The 15159-nt window shown below is 40.5% G+C and overlaps 1 protein-coding gene across 1 annotated transcript; it reads left to right on the top strand.

Annotated features, from left to right (window-relative positions):
- The first annotated feature begins 1503 nt into the window (after nt 1-1503).
- On the top strand, nt 1504-6432 carry LOC103641378 (VIN3-like protein 1). Its single transcript, XM_008664733.3, has 4 exons — nt 1504-1917; nt 3142-3755; nt 4611-4912; nt 4995-6432. The coding sequence occupies exons 2-4, from the start codon at nt 3322-3324 to the stop codon at nt 6053-6055; spliced, it is 1797 nt and encodes a 598-aa protein (XP_008662955.1). The 5' UTR covers nt 1504-1917; nt 3142-3321; the 3' UTR covers nt 6056-6432.
- Nucleotides 6433-15159: the final 8727 nt, after the last annotated feature.

Here is a 15159-nt window from a genome sequence, read left to right as displayed (position 1 = left end):
TTCAACCACCAAAAATAATATTGGGAAAAGGTTAACCCTATTTCCCTTTCAATACGTTAAAACCACCACAAGTGTAGAAGCAGCGATCAACCGTGTCTGGATTGACATACCCAAACCGGTCTACTACAATCACAATTAGGCACAGGAAGATCAGAAGGAACATGATCATCCTTACTAGATGCATCCGGATATAACTCCCGAGAATGACCTCTCTTCTGCCAGACTCACGATACATGTCTTTCATCTAAGAAACTATTATATATTAACACAACTATATAGAAATAGTAGAAATGATTTTAACTTATAAATACTATGGTACTTATAGTTTCCAAACCATAAGGGCTTGTTTGGGAGCAAATGGAATGGAAGGGATTGAGGGGCCTAGAATCCCTCACTATTTAAAATTGAATTGTGGAGGATTTTAGCCCCCTCAATCCCCTTCATTACTCTTGCTCCCAAACAAGCCTTAAAGATTTTATAAGCCCATGATTCACAAACTATCTAACAATCTGTAGTCATCACATGAACCATATATCCCAGGAATCATAACTAATAGCAATATGCGCACCAATCAAAACTAATTAATCGAAACCATACAACACAATATGAAGGATCAAATCAAAGTTTTCCAACTCAAATATGAAGATTGGAGCACCTCTCGACGGTATGGAAGCAGATGGAACCGAGGGAGTCAATTGATCGGGCGTAGCTCTCGGCCAAGAAACGACCGATTTAAAGAACTTTCTAGCTCGGCGCCAAGATCTGTGATGCCGACCTAGGTGCCACGTGAGCGTCGCGTCAACCCTTCCGGCCAGCGAGGCACGTACCTCAACGTCATAGCCTGTGGTGCCGAGACGTGTTACCTCGGCGCTACGGGCTGTGACGGCGAACAGAGGGTCCAAAAGTAGAATTAAGTGGATCCAAACGTGACTATTTTCGAAAAAGAGCCGAAATAAAAAAAAATCGGGCAATTCAACCAAACATTCCTTGAACATGAATTTGTGTCCACCAAGTCACCAACCAAACTATTATATCCCTTCTCCTATGTTAGCTGGACAAATTTTGTCCGACAACCAAAAGCCTGTAAGCCTTATTCACATATGAAATTCTGAGATGGATTTTGAAAATCTTACTACAAGACTTTGATTTTGAAAATACTACAGCCCAAGAGAATCTTGATAATAAATAAGAACATATCTCTCCAACGAATTCAAAAGGAACCGCAAGCATTAATATCTGTTAAAAAAATAAAACTCTAAGAAATCTCGGCGGAGTACATTAAAAAAACCCTAAAATGTCCAGCAGTACCCTTCATAAAAATGACACCAAGGCAGTCGTCCGTGTGAAACGGAAACTAACCCACGACCATGATAGCCGAAGGCAGCACGCCACCGCGTCTCGGCCGTCGGATGGGGCTCCGACGCCGCAGATCTTTCTCTTCCCGCATCCGGGCGTGCGCCAACGGTGTGGGCTGACTTGGCCCAGCCCAGAAGCCCACGCGCCGTTCCGTTACGCCTCCCTCTTCCCCCCGTTTTTACTGGCTACAGCTACTAGTACCACCTGGCCAGGGGAGCCTCCTCTCCTCTCGTCTCGTCTCGTCGCACGCGAGCCCATCCCCCCGCCCGCCGCCTGCGCTTGACTTGACCCGCGCTCCTCCTCGGCGTCGGGGAGACCGGGCTCGGTCCGCGTTGTCTCGGCGGACGGAGGAGGACCGTAGCGCGACCGCCCGTCCGCCGCCAGAGCCCTCGTCATCGTGCCGGCTGCTCCTGCCGCTCGTCCCGCCGCGTTGAGCATTGGGGATCTCGCGGGCCCTTCGTCTGTACCCGCCGACTCTTCAAACCCTAGCCTCTGTGGCCCGCCGACGCCGACGGGAGGAGCTGGAGCTGGGGCTGGGGCTGGAGGGCGCGGAAGCTGGTGGTAAGCTAAGCTCCTCGGCGCCCTGACCTTGTGCTGCGATGCTGCGCGCGCGCTGTGTAAATTTTTTGCGCGGGTTTTGATTGAACGGCCTCTTTCCTCGTGTTCCGCGCGGCTCTGTGGCTTGTGGATTTGCGAGACGGAATTGCATGGATATTGCTTCACGTGTGAATAATTTTTTTTCGAGCAGCAAATGGCAAGAGCTCTGCCTTTCCACTATATAGGATTGTAAAGGGAGCTTTTGGTGTGATGCGTTTGGTTGATTTGTTGTTTGATCCTATGGATTTCTGGGAATGGAGGTTAGATGTTCCTCTGTGTGGTTGTATGTAATGTTGCCGTAGATAGATGTGGTTACATGAGCTAGTAGAGGAAGGCAAGCTTTGCGTACCACTGGGGGCTTCTGGTCATTGGATGTTTGGTTGTGTGAGTTATCAGGGTCCCTGATTTAAGGATGTTGAAGGGGATACCTCGATCACCTGCTACTCAACCAGCACATTGTTAGGGTGGATTAGGGTTTATTGTGTGATCAGGGTCAGCCCTAGGCTTTTGTGTCCTGCCTGCTCCCATGTTTCTAGGGGCATTGCATGAAACTGCAACCGTGTGGTTGCAATGTGGCTGTAGATAGATCTGGTTGCAGGAACTGGTACATCCATAACGAAGGGAAGCATATGCATACCACTGGGGGCTTCTAGTCATTGGCTGATTTGTTTCATGAGACATTAGGGTTCCTAATCTAAGGATATTGAAGGGTGATACACTGATTACTTGTTTCTCAACCAGTACATTGTTAGGGGTGGGTATACGAAATTCATTTGTGTATGAGGATTAGCCCTAGGCTTTTGTGCCCTGCCTCCTCCCCTGTTTTTAGGGGCATTACATGAAACCACATGTTTTCTGTTGTTCTATACGTACTATTGCATGCTGCCCTTTTCTTTGTTGTTAGATATAGTATTAGACATCTTGTCATCAATATAGATAGAGCTGAGCGGCTGAGCTACCGAAATCATGTGCTGTGGTTTCTATTTATATCGAGATAACAGCTTCCAGATTAATCGAGGGTACATGTCCGTTACTACTTCCCTTTCCGAATTGTGATGCTGGAAAGTTGTAAATTAATTCCCATGTGTGTTTGTGCCCTGAATGATCATGATCTCAGATCTGTTTCTATTCGGCTTGTTTTATTCCTCCATTGATTATGTTCCGATCACCGTTGCATTAAATTTCCAGGCTGTTGTTTCGCTGATTGAAAGTACTCCATGGCTTAATGATGAACTGGTAATAAAGAGGTCAATCATTGTCAGCTAGCTGTCTGAGGAGGGTTTTTGGAGTTCTTACTAAGAAGAGAGTTACTCATGCTAGCCAGTGAAGGACGGACACAGATCTTGCTTGCTTTACTGAACTGAAGACATGCCCAAAACACCTCCTGTCAATGCAAGCAAGAACACTGAACCGCAGAAACAATCTGCACCCAACTTAACAATAACAAATGGGCACACAAGTACAAAGGTAGTGGTTAAAAAAGAGCACCCTATCAATGATGTGAAACACATTAGCACTTGGGTTTGCAAAAATTTGGCCTGTAAAGCTGTTAGACCAGCAGAAGATTCCTTCTGCAAGAGGTGCTCGTGTTGTATTTGCCACAAGTTTGATGACAATAAGGATCCTAGTCAATGGTTAGTTTGTTCATCTGACAATGATAGCAAGAATTGTTGTGGTTCTTCTTGTCATATTGAATGTGCATTCCGAGAGAAGAGGGCAGGATGCTTTGATCTAGAGCAAATTATACATCTTGATGGGAGTTATTCCTGTGCCTCGTGTGGGAAGATTTCTGGAATACTAGGGTAAAATACAATTTCTACTTAAACTCAAATCTCATTATTTCTTGTGTATTTTGCTTTGCTTTTTTTCCTTGTTCGGTCATAATATTCTTGTTTGGAATCTATAAACATAATGGATTTGTATTACAACATTAGATAATATACATGTGTTCTTAATATATTATTATATTATATTATATGAAACATCGCACAAGTGCAGTTATGCAATGCTTTTGTATGACATGCAAAAAATAGTTCTTCTGCATGGAAAGTGACGACCATCTCCACTTCTGTAATAATGAAATTAATGTGAACAAAGTCAGAAACCATTTTACAACTCTGTGTTGTTTTCTTTACCTTTGGCAGAAGTTTCATTCCTATTGGTGGTACATAAATAATTTTGTCAAACCATTTTAGAACATGCAACGTTCAAGTTAATTAGGTTACTGGGACCCAATTCATCTTTTCAGTGGATATTCTAGTCGTGCTTGTGTAGTCCTTCAATGTATATGACATTATATGCAAGGGTCCTTTTTTGTAGAAGTTGTAAAATAGTTTCACCTTTTTACCTAATTAGCTTATTCTAGATGTCACATATTCAAAAATGAAGGGATTACATCTTCGCATGATGTTGTTTGATTAACCTGACAAACCTCAATTTTGGTCTAGTAGTTATTACTATTATTATTTGAATTAAGTCCCCGGTCTTAAATTGCGGTAACAATTTGCACATAGATTCAGTATTTACTTGAGACATTATTGGAACACCTTCTGTGACTTGGTCATTCTTGAATTTTTACTTGCGACATTATTGGAACAGTGGCTTAGCCATTCTTGGTAGACTTGTTTAATTGACATATGTATTAATCTTTGTACCAGATATTGGAAAAGGCAATTAGTAATCGGGAAAGATGCCCGCCGAGTTGATAATCTATGCCAACGCATTTATTTGAGTTACAGGCTATTAGAGGGAACTGTCCATTTTAAAGAATTGCATGAGATTATTGAAGATGCAAAAGCAAAATTGGAAAGTGAGGTTGGGCCACTTGATGGAATGTCGGCAAAGAATGCACATGGTATCGTAAGCAGGTTCTCAGCTGGTATCGCTGTGCAGAAACTATGCTCTACAGCAATTCAAAGAGCTGACGAGTGGTTGAGTTCTCCTGACCTGCATCTTCGAGGTGATGATCATTCTTACATAAAATATTAGTACAATAGTTTTGGGTGTTGCTTCAAAAGATTTATGCACTTCTTTCTTTGCAGATTCATTACCTGTTGCCTGTAGATTTAAATTTGTAGACATAACATCTTCTTCCCTCATTGTCATCTTGAAAGAAACCTCGTCTTCTGACACTATCAAAGGTTATAAGCTATGGTACTGGAAGAGCAGAGAGCAACCAAGTATGGAAAAGCCTGTTATTGTGTCCAAAGATGAAAGAAAAATACTTCTTTATGACCTTACCCCATGCACAGAATATTCTTTCAGAGTTATATCATTCACAGATGATGGGGTACTTGGCCATTCAGAATCTAGATGCCGTACTGAAAGTAGGGAGATATTTGTCATGCGTGCACCAAAGAATGCAGTGGGAGGAGGGGCTACACATGCGCAAAAAAAAGACAGGAACCAGTCTTGTAAGTCAACTGGGTTCAAGATCCGAGATATTTGGAAGAACTTTCAGGAAGCTTTAGATGCAGAAGGCTGTTTTGAAGGATTTTCTGAAGATGTACATGAAGGTTCCTGCAGCAGAAGTGTTACAGAGACAGAGTTATCTGGAGCTTGTCGCAAACTTCATTTCAACTCATCTTCTGTCCCCGACCTAAACGCCGAGGTTCCTGTACCCGTGGACTACACTGAGAACCATTATTATTCTAAGAAGGGACTTGTGAGGTCAAATGACAGTGGTGACTCTGAGACCTGCGCCGTTGGCCAGACTGCAGAGCCGCCTGCAGTTGAATCTCGGCAAGTAAGCAAGGTGAATAGCGTACCAGTTAATAAATGCGAGCAGAATGGTGCTTCTGCTATTTGCCATGAAAAGATGCTCTCCGGATCGACGAGGCAACTGGATGGGGATTATGAGCACTGCGTAAAGGTAGTAAGGCAGTTGGAATGCGATGGGCACATCGAAAATGGTTTCAGGATGAAGTTCTTGACATGGTATAGTCTAAGATCCACAGACCAGGAGCGCAAGGCCGTGAGCACATTTGTCAGAACGTTAAGCAACGAACCAAGCAGCCTGGCCGAGCAGCTCGTCGATTCTTTCGGAGAAATATTAAACAGCAAGAAGGCCAAAACCGGTTTCTGCAGCAAGCTATGGCATTAGGACAAAAAGGACTAGATCTCAAGATACTGCTAACTCACTGATTATCCATATTTTTCACTGACCGGTGCAGTGAAATTCTAGTTTATTCCATCAAATTTGACAGCGATGAAAAGGGGGCATCTGTGAGAATAGGAGATTATTTTGGGCAGCAAGTAGCCTGCTCTGAAATAATTCTTTTCCATCAGGAAGTAGTGGAAACTTGATTTTCATTGGATTACCTGGGTCAATCCAGAAATTATTGTAGAAGGTTGTCTTTTTTTCCCCTTTGTTGTTGTGGTTCGCTGAGAAATTCTTTGGAGATAGCAGTCCGTTGGTTATTCTGGGTTATTATATAAATCATGGTAAATGGAATGTGATGGTACAAAGTCTCTGGTTTACTTGTGCTATCGTTTTTGTTATCTTTACCCTAGGGCCCTGTTTGTTTGGTTGGAATTGAATTCCATTCTAATAATCATAATTTAGATACAAACTAATTAAGTTAATACATTTGTATATGTAATTTATTTGTATATTAGAAAAGTGTGCTATAAGTTGTACATTAGAAAAGTTGTATGTAAATCTATAAAATTAATTTCTATCTCTCACCCCATGAATTTGAGATAGAGTTATATATAAACTTTAGAAAGTTATAGAATGTCACATTCTAAAAAATAATATACTCCAATAGTTAGATTCCAATTCCTCAAAATCAAGGGAAACAAACGGCCCTAGGAGTTTTTCTTTTTTTTATAGTTAACACTTCTTCAGGTCAATGATAACTTTTCGATAATGTCGTTAGCTTTATAAAATCAGAGGTAAAACGATAATGTCGTTAGCTTTATAAAATCAGATAGAGGTAAAGAACGCAAAGACTATGCAAGCATCAGATGCAAGCGTTCAAGCGAGTCTTTTGGTCCGTTAAATCTAGATCAAAACGTATGTTATATTTAGCACTTAAATTTTTCCACCACCACTTTGTGTAGTTTTATATATAAAAAAACTAACAATGTTTGGCTCACGAGCATGAAAATAGCACATTCATTTACGTGCTCTTCTGTAGATAGCATGAGGATATCGAATGACTAGCAGAGGCGAGGAGCACCAATGATGCGGCATGGACCGGACTTGATAGGTTTCCTGCATGATTGAGTAGTCTCATGTTTAATTGTTTGTATATATTCATCCTGGTCCATTAAAGATATTGTTGGTTGCTAGTATGGACATTTGCCGCATGAGCTCAAGATCTATTAAAGTTTATTATATTTTAATGTTATCCAACAACTAAGTCCGTCTATAGGCTTACCACATCATGCCTCAAGACTCAATCCACTAAATCAATAATTGTGCCGCTGATGTTTTACCAGTGTAAAATATCCATTATAAATGTTGTTCAAAGAGTTTATATGCAACAAACCCAATAAACATATACTTATTTTATCCAACGATCCATTTGTTGCACTTCATGCAATTTTTGTTTATGCCATATCCTTTTATCATTAAAAGCCAAAAGCGCTTAATCCATTTAAATGCAAAACCATTTATATGTTTATCTCACTTTGTATAATACAATGTTCACAAATTTTGGATGTTGGCAATACACAAGGTAACATTTAGTTGTTGCTGCTGCGGGATACATATCCTCAACATGCGTACCCAATTTCTAAATTTAAAACAACGCTCTACACTTTTCTTAAAGGTGACTACCATAATTCATAATTCCTATTGGCCATACACATGGTAGTATCATAGTTACTACTGTGGGATATTAATCCTCAATGTGGGTATCCAATACGAAAGATGAATTAATTAATAAGGTCTACACTTTTATGAGTGATTACCTAATGTGTTAATACGAAGTTGCAAATCACAAGTGACTCTTACTATGCCCCATAATGAGATATACACTATTTTTAGTGATTACCTCCAAAGTATTTGCACATAATGAGATTTACACTCATGACGTGACAGTTTTCCTTGCACCGTCACTTTTGCATATTATACGACTATACCATAGCCGTTTTAATTTACCCACGGTGTAAATTAAATAAATATATGGTTTGACCCAAACAAGGATATTGGTCAAGGAAGAGTTCGATTTACTCACTCTTGATGGTCCCAAATATCCCACATGGTCAATTGATATAAATTTCATCCTATCGTCTATAGATTCACAGTGGTATTAATGCCCCATATAATGGAGCACCACTAGTTATAGATCAAGTAAAATATAGACTTTATCTCAATAAATACATACAAAGGTCGTAAATCTATGTATATCATTGATAAAAACCCATACACTTTATGGTTTGCTCTCAAAGAGTGATATGAACAACAAATGACAGACATCGGTCCAATGCCAATTTTTATTGGCCACAAGTTAGTCTCTAGGACTTTTAATCCATGAGAGAATTGTTGTTCACAAAATATCCTCCGAGTAGCACTTTTGTATATGGCCTCAATTTTGACTTATATAAGGTCAATACTATTTGTGATTCAAGGCTCATTTTAAGATCATAAATATTATCCACACACCAATTCAAGACTCATTGAATTAAGGATTATTTGAGCAACAATTTTACTTAAATAAGTAGCAAGAAAGTTTTGCATTATTTTGGTGACAACCACCTATTAATGTTTTGGTAATGATTCTTACATCACTCCTTCTCATAGGAATTGAGTCCAAAACATTAGTAACAACTTTACTATTTGTTCAAATGGTTAGTCCAAACTCAAGTACCACCTTGAGGCTAAAAATCTACACCACATCGCTTTATTGCTATATAATTTACTAATATAGTAAATTTATTACTCACATGATTACATCATGTAGGATATGGCTAATATTTTTAATAAGAAAATTGTTATAACTCGCATTGGATGGGATTAAATCTCCAACATGGACATTGTATATCAAAAGATATCATTGGTGTCTTATAGCCTCATTGCCATGCTGGCTCATTCTCCACAAGTGAGTCCACCCACTAAACCCACTACACATGTGCAAATACATTTTTATACATCTCCCCCAATCAGTTTTCTAAAAGAAAATTGAATATGTTGAGGAGTATGGTCCATCCACTCTTTGCGACTTCTATATTGAAGTAGTCAACAAAGAGCATAACATTACCCAAATCATAAACGATTGTTTGCACAACTCGTTTATTAGGACTTTAATGTCCATGTCAATTCATAACGTAATGGATCCTACAAATGCATGATATCATTTTTGAAAAAAATGACAATAGTGACAAATCTTATATTTACACGTGTGGTTGTATGCTTAGCATACTCATATATTCCAAATTCACATATTTGGATCACATATACCTCTAACTCATTAGAGGCAAGTGAGTTACTGGACCAAATTTAAGGTTCAGTTCAACAAATGAGATTTTCAAAATCTCCAAATTATCCCTGGAAATATAACTAGCCTAATTTTCTACTACCACAAGTAGTACATTGTGTATCACCAAACATTATCATGTCCTATGGCATGAAATTCAAATTCTACATGATCCAAAATTTATACTTAGTTTTGGTTTACTCTGTATAGAATTATTTGGGATTCAACTATATGGAAAGGAAATTTATTTAGTGCGCCAATGAACCACTAAAATAAGAAAGATCGTACTCTCTCTAGGGTATTCAAATTAATCGAATACACACATGTATCCTAATTCAATAAATACTCTACTTTGTTTTCGTGATATCCAGTTGTATGGTTTCCATATTAAAACCCAATACTAAGAGTAGATAAAATCTACACTTAACTTAGTCCAACAGATATGAAAACCAAATATATGTGCAATTCCCTTCCATTCTAGAATGAAATGAATTATATATACATTAATCCTATATTACATGTTGCATACAAAATAATTTTTCTCTTGATTCAGTCAAGATACGACAAAATTGCTTTTGGTCATTCTACCTTAGGGATGATGAGAAAATTATTATCAATTCTATTGATCACAATAACATTTCCCCAAATCCAAAGATTTGTTGTGCACTCCTTATGCCATAAGTGAAAGGGAAATGTGTCCTTGGGCCATTTCTATAAATGTTTTGGTGATTAGATGCTCAACACATATTGTTTTGTGCTAAGTGTAAAAAGATGCAAATAGAAATGCAAGGTATGGTTCTAAACTTAGTAAATTGTTTTTGATACTAACATATTCTACTAAGTGCTAGGAATCTTGTAAAACCAAAAGATATTGGATTAGAGAAGTTTGGCTACGTCCAACCAAACTTGCACCAACCCGCGGTCGCACTGGAGTGTACGGTGCTCAGGCTGGCACGCGCGGCGAACTGGCTGCTCTCGAGAAAAGTTGGAGAAGCCACGACTATATTTCACCAGACAGTCCGATGCACACCGGACTGTCCGGTGTGGCAGCCGCGCCTACGCCAACGGTCGGCCACGCGATTAGCGGGTGACACATGGACTTCACCAACGATCAGAAGGTCACACCGGTCTGTCCGGTGTGCCACCGGACTGTCCGGTGTGCCACGAGGGTCGTGGTTGCAATGGTCGGCTTCACCAGAAAAAGGAAGGAAATCACACACTGTTGATTGTCCGGTGGTGCACCGGACTGTCTGGTGCGCCCACGGACAGAAGGCAACTATGGCCTTTCAAATGGAGCTCTAACGGCTCCTAGCTGCCTTGGGGCTATAAAAGGGACCCCTAGGCACATGGAACAGGACACCAAGCACCCTTGAACATCCTAAGACGTAGAAACTTTGCATTCACGCATCTGGTTCACTATGATAGAGATCCGAGCAATTTTCTAAGTTGTAACTCCGTTGTGCTGCTTTCGTGTGCTCGTTCTTGTCTTGTGTGCGTGTTGGTGCTACAACTCTCGCTCTTGTGTGTGTTGCTATTCCCTCCTTTACTCTTGTGCTCATTCGAGATCTTTTGTGTAAGGTGTGAGAGACTCTAAAGTATGGAGATTCCTCACAAAGGGATATTGCTGAGATAAAGAGAAACGTGGTATTCAAGTTGATCTTTGGATCACTTAAAAGGGGTTGAGTGCAACCCTCTTCGTTGGGACGCCACAACGTGGAGTAGGCAAGTATTCTACTTGACCGAACCACGGGATAAAAATCGTTGTGTCACTTGTCTTCATTCGTGTGCGATTCTCTCTATCTACATTCACTTCACTTGCATAATTGGTCTAAGTTTAATACTCATATTGTGAAGAGCAATTAAGTGAAGAAGTTTACTCCGCTTGTACTTCTCTCTTGAACTTGGACTTAGCTTTCACTAATCTAATATTAGTCCAAGTTTGTGTTGTTAAGTTGTTTTTTACAGGATCACCTATTCACCCCCCTCTAGGTGCTCTCAATAAGGGAAATAATTTTAAGGACCCCTTACCTTAAAATTTGAACATGGACCAACTTGGTGCTATATTTTTCCCATATGCATTTACAACATAGTCCTATGTGTGTTCTTACTGATCATAAGGATCACCAAATTTGCCAAATTCATTGTTCAAATTTATCAAATTTGAGAAAATTTTACTAGAACACTAAGTGCCTTATGCCTATATTCATAGTTGTATAATTGATTCTCTTATCAATAGAATCGTATTGTTGACCAATCAAAAGAATTGAAAATTACTAACACCTTATACGGGACATGCGGTATTACACACCACATCATTTATTGAAATTCATCAAACTGCAAGTATATGGCTCCCTCCATTGCAATAAGTACGTGCAAATTTGGTCTCAACTAAACATTTCCGATCTACGAATTGTGTATGTTTCTTACATACCCATATCACCACCTCAACATACCAATGGATATTGGGGACCCCAATGAGGTATCATTATCCGTAATTCATATAATACCTCGGGTCCTCCGTAAGGGATTCATAAATAGTCCGTATGTTGATTATACTTTGAGGATGATTCCAAACATTAGGGGGAGATTCATATCACATAAAGAATGTCAGGAATCCAAATAGAATATCACATATGTTGATGTTCACTCATATCCACATACCTAAGAATCTGAACCAAATCGTTCAGAACATCTTAAGTTTGCATCATAATGCAAATAATCTGCCAAATACATTTACTTGTCTTAAAGGTGTCGCTCAATTCGATTCCCATAAATGTATCAGAAAGAGTGGAGGTACCAAATAAAACCACTCAACTCCGATATCAAAATAAGTGGGGGAGAGGTATGATCACATGGGATACAACTTCTTGCAAGCATACTCAGAACAGGGGAGCTCATCCTCCAAGACAATGAATACAAATTAAATCAACTCCATGTTGATAGACACCTTATGGATATTTATTATCCAAAGCCTATGGATGTAAAACATTCAAAACCCCAGCACAAATGTGCATATATTTTAGGCGTCGGGTCATTGGAACACCCTTAGCTCAATTGTTGTAATGACATTGAGTTCAAAAGGTTATATTTACACAAGCTATATTGGTTCCATTTAATCAATCATATAAAGACCGCAAAATGTCGACACAATACTCTCCTAAAAAATTGCTATACACCTCTAACTGGATCCAGACCAAAAGTCTTAGGCAGAGTGTCCATACACACAAAACTGGGCCGAATCAAAGGTGGCAATTAAGGAGAATCTCTCTCATTCAATATGAGAAGTATTTGCCATAGTAAATCTTCCCCTAATAATGTTTTCCTAATGAAAACAATGTGGTGAGATAATGAGAGCCTGTGGCACGTGAGAGCACCTAGAGGGGGGCGAATATAGGTGATCCTGTAAAATTCAATAACTAATAGCCACAAAACTTGGTTATAAAGATGTTAGTGCTCAAAAGAACCAAGTGGCTATAGAGTGAGCTCTTGCAAATCACAATGATCACAAAGAAAGACAACACAAGAGACACAGTGGTTTATCCCGTGGATCGGCCAAGTATAACACCCGCCTACCTCCACGTTGTGGCGTCCCAATGGACGAGGGTTGCACTCAACCCCTTTCAAGTGATCCAAAGATCAACTTGAATACCACGACTTTTCTTGCTTATATCTTTTCCCGTTTGCGAGGAATCTCCACAAGTTGGAGCCTCTCGCCCTTACAACAAAGATCACAATGAAAGCACAAGAGTAAGGTTGGGAGCAACACACACAAATCCGCAGCACAACGCACGCACACAAGCCAAGACTTGAGCTCAAATAAAGCACATATAGTTCACAACTAGAACGGAGCTCAAATCACTAACACGATCAATCAAATGCGTGGAGACAGAGTGTGGAGACTTAGAATTGCTTAGTGAATGCTTGGGTGTCTCCTCCATGCGCCTAGGGGTACCTTTTATAGCCCCAAGGCAGCTAGGAGCCATTGGAGACAATCTTGGAAGGCTAATCTTGCCTTCTGTCGGGTGGCGCACCGGACAACCATTGTTGCATGTCCGGTGCGGATCTCCTTCCTAATTTGGCGCAGCCGGCCGTTGCAACTCCGGGCTGGTTGGCGCACCGGACACAGTCCGGTGCACACCGGACAGTCCGGTGCACACCGGACAGTCCGGTGCCCCCAGCCGACCGTTGGCGCGGGCCACGCGTCGCCCGCGGATTGCGCGGCCGACCGTTGCGCTGGTGGCCGTTGGCTCACCAGACAGTCCGGTGCACCACCGGATAGTCCAGTGAATTATAGTCGTACACCACCAAATTCTCCCGAGAGCAGCCAGTTCGCCGGAAGCTAGCCTGATGCACCGGACACTGTCTGGTGCACCACCGGACAGTCCGGTGTGCCAGACCGAGCTGAGTCTTGGCTACTCCGCCAAGTCCTTTTCTTCTTCTCTTTTCTCTGATTCTAGCACTTAGACAAATATATTAGTACACACAAAAACCAATGCACTAAGTCTAGAACCATACCTTTGCCTTGATTATCACTTCTCTCTTTATTTAGCACATGAGAGCTTATTTAAATGTGTTGGGCACTTAATCACCAAAACATAATAGAAATTGCCCAAAGACACATTTCCCTTTCAATCTCCCCCTTTTTGGTGATTTATGCCAACACATCAAAAGGCAAATGCAAAACATGCAACATTGATTCAAACTGAAGACCAAATTGTTTTTGACTCAAATTTGGCATATTTGGATCATCCTTTGCCACCACTTGGTTTTACAAATCAAAATCGTTTTCCTATCTCTAAGTCAAACACACATGTTTAGGCACAAAGAGAGATATTCCAATTGAAAAATTGATCGAGTGCCAAAAACTCCCCCTTTTTCTCATAATCATAAATTCTCCCCACAATAGACCAAATTTTGACAATAAGAGTATTTTGACAGATCAAAAGTTCTAACTCTACTATTTTCAAAATTCTCAAGTGGTAGCTGATCCATTTGCTTTGGCCTTAATTTCTCCCCCTTTGGCATTAAGCACCAAAACGGGATCATTATTGGCCCTTTAACCCCATTGCCTCACCAAAATTGTCAATTAAGTGCAAAAAGGCAATAAGAGCATAGATATGAACTTGGAGTTAATATCGGAGTGCAGTGGAAGTCTTTGCATGGTCCAAGTTCACATTTCCCTTTCAATTCACCATTGAGACTACATCAAGTAAACTCAAGCACAATTGTTAGTCTCAAAGGGTCAAGTTGTAGCACTTCTCCCCCTAAATATGTGCATCATTCACACATGGACTTGTGAGGTCCGGGGATCCCTTGCACAACTTGAGCACCATACATAAACAACAAATCTCATAAATGCATAAAGTAACTTGATCAAAGGCATAAAACACATGCATGCTATAAATCAATCCAAGTTACACGAATCTAAGACATTTAGCTCACTACGCAGCCTGCAAAAGGTTTTCTCATCTAAAGGCTTGGTAAAGATATCGGCTAGCTGGTTCTCGGTGCTAATATAGAACACCTCGATATCTCCCTTTTGCTAGTGGTCTCTCAAAAAGTGATGCTGGATGTCTATGTGCTTAGTGCAGCTGTGTTCAACAGGATTATCCGCCATGCGGATTGCACTCTCATTGTCACATAGGAGTGGGACTTTGCTCAGATTATAGCCAAAGTCCCGAAGGGTTTGCCTCATCCAAAGTTGTTGCGCGCAACACTGTCCTGTGGCAACGTACTCGGCCTCAGCGGTGGATAGTGCAACATAGGTTTGTTTCTTAGAACT

Source organism: Zea mays, chromosome 10 (assembly GCF_902167145.1).
Source record: "Zea mays cultivar B73 chromosome 10, Zm-B73-REFERENCE-NAM-5.0, whole genome shotgun sequence".
Taxonomy (NCBI): domain Eukaryota; kingdom Viridiplantae; phylum Streptophyta; class Magnoliopsida; order Poales; family Poaceae; genus Zea; species Zea mays.
The sequence above is the reverse complement of the archived record's forward strand: the minus strand, read 5'-3'. Positions and strand labels throughout refer to the sequence as shown.

Excerpts from the sequence above, each read along its gene's own strand:
- LOC103641378 (XM_008664733.3), top strand. The coding sequence starts at position 3,322 with ATGCCCAAAACACCTCCTGTCAATGCAAGCAAGAACACTGAACCGCAG. Across the intron at positions 3,756-4,610 it reads AAGATTTCTGGAATACTAGG|ATATTGGAAAAGGCAATTAG; the intron begins GTAAAATACAAT and ends TCTTTGTACCAG. Across the intron at positions 4,913-4,994 it reads TCCTGACCTGCATCTTCGAG|ATTCATTACCTGTTGCCTGT; the intron begins GTGATGATCATT and ends CTTTCTTTGCAG.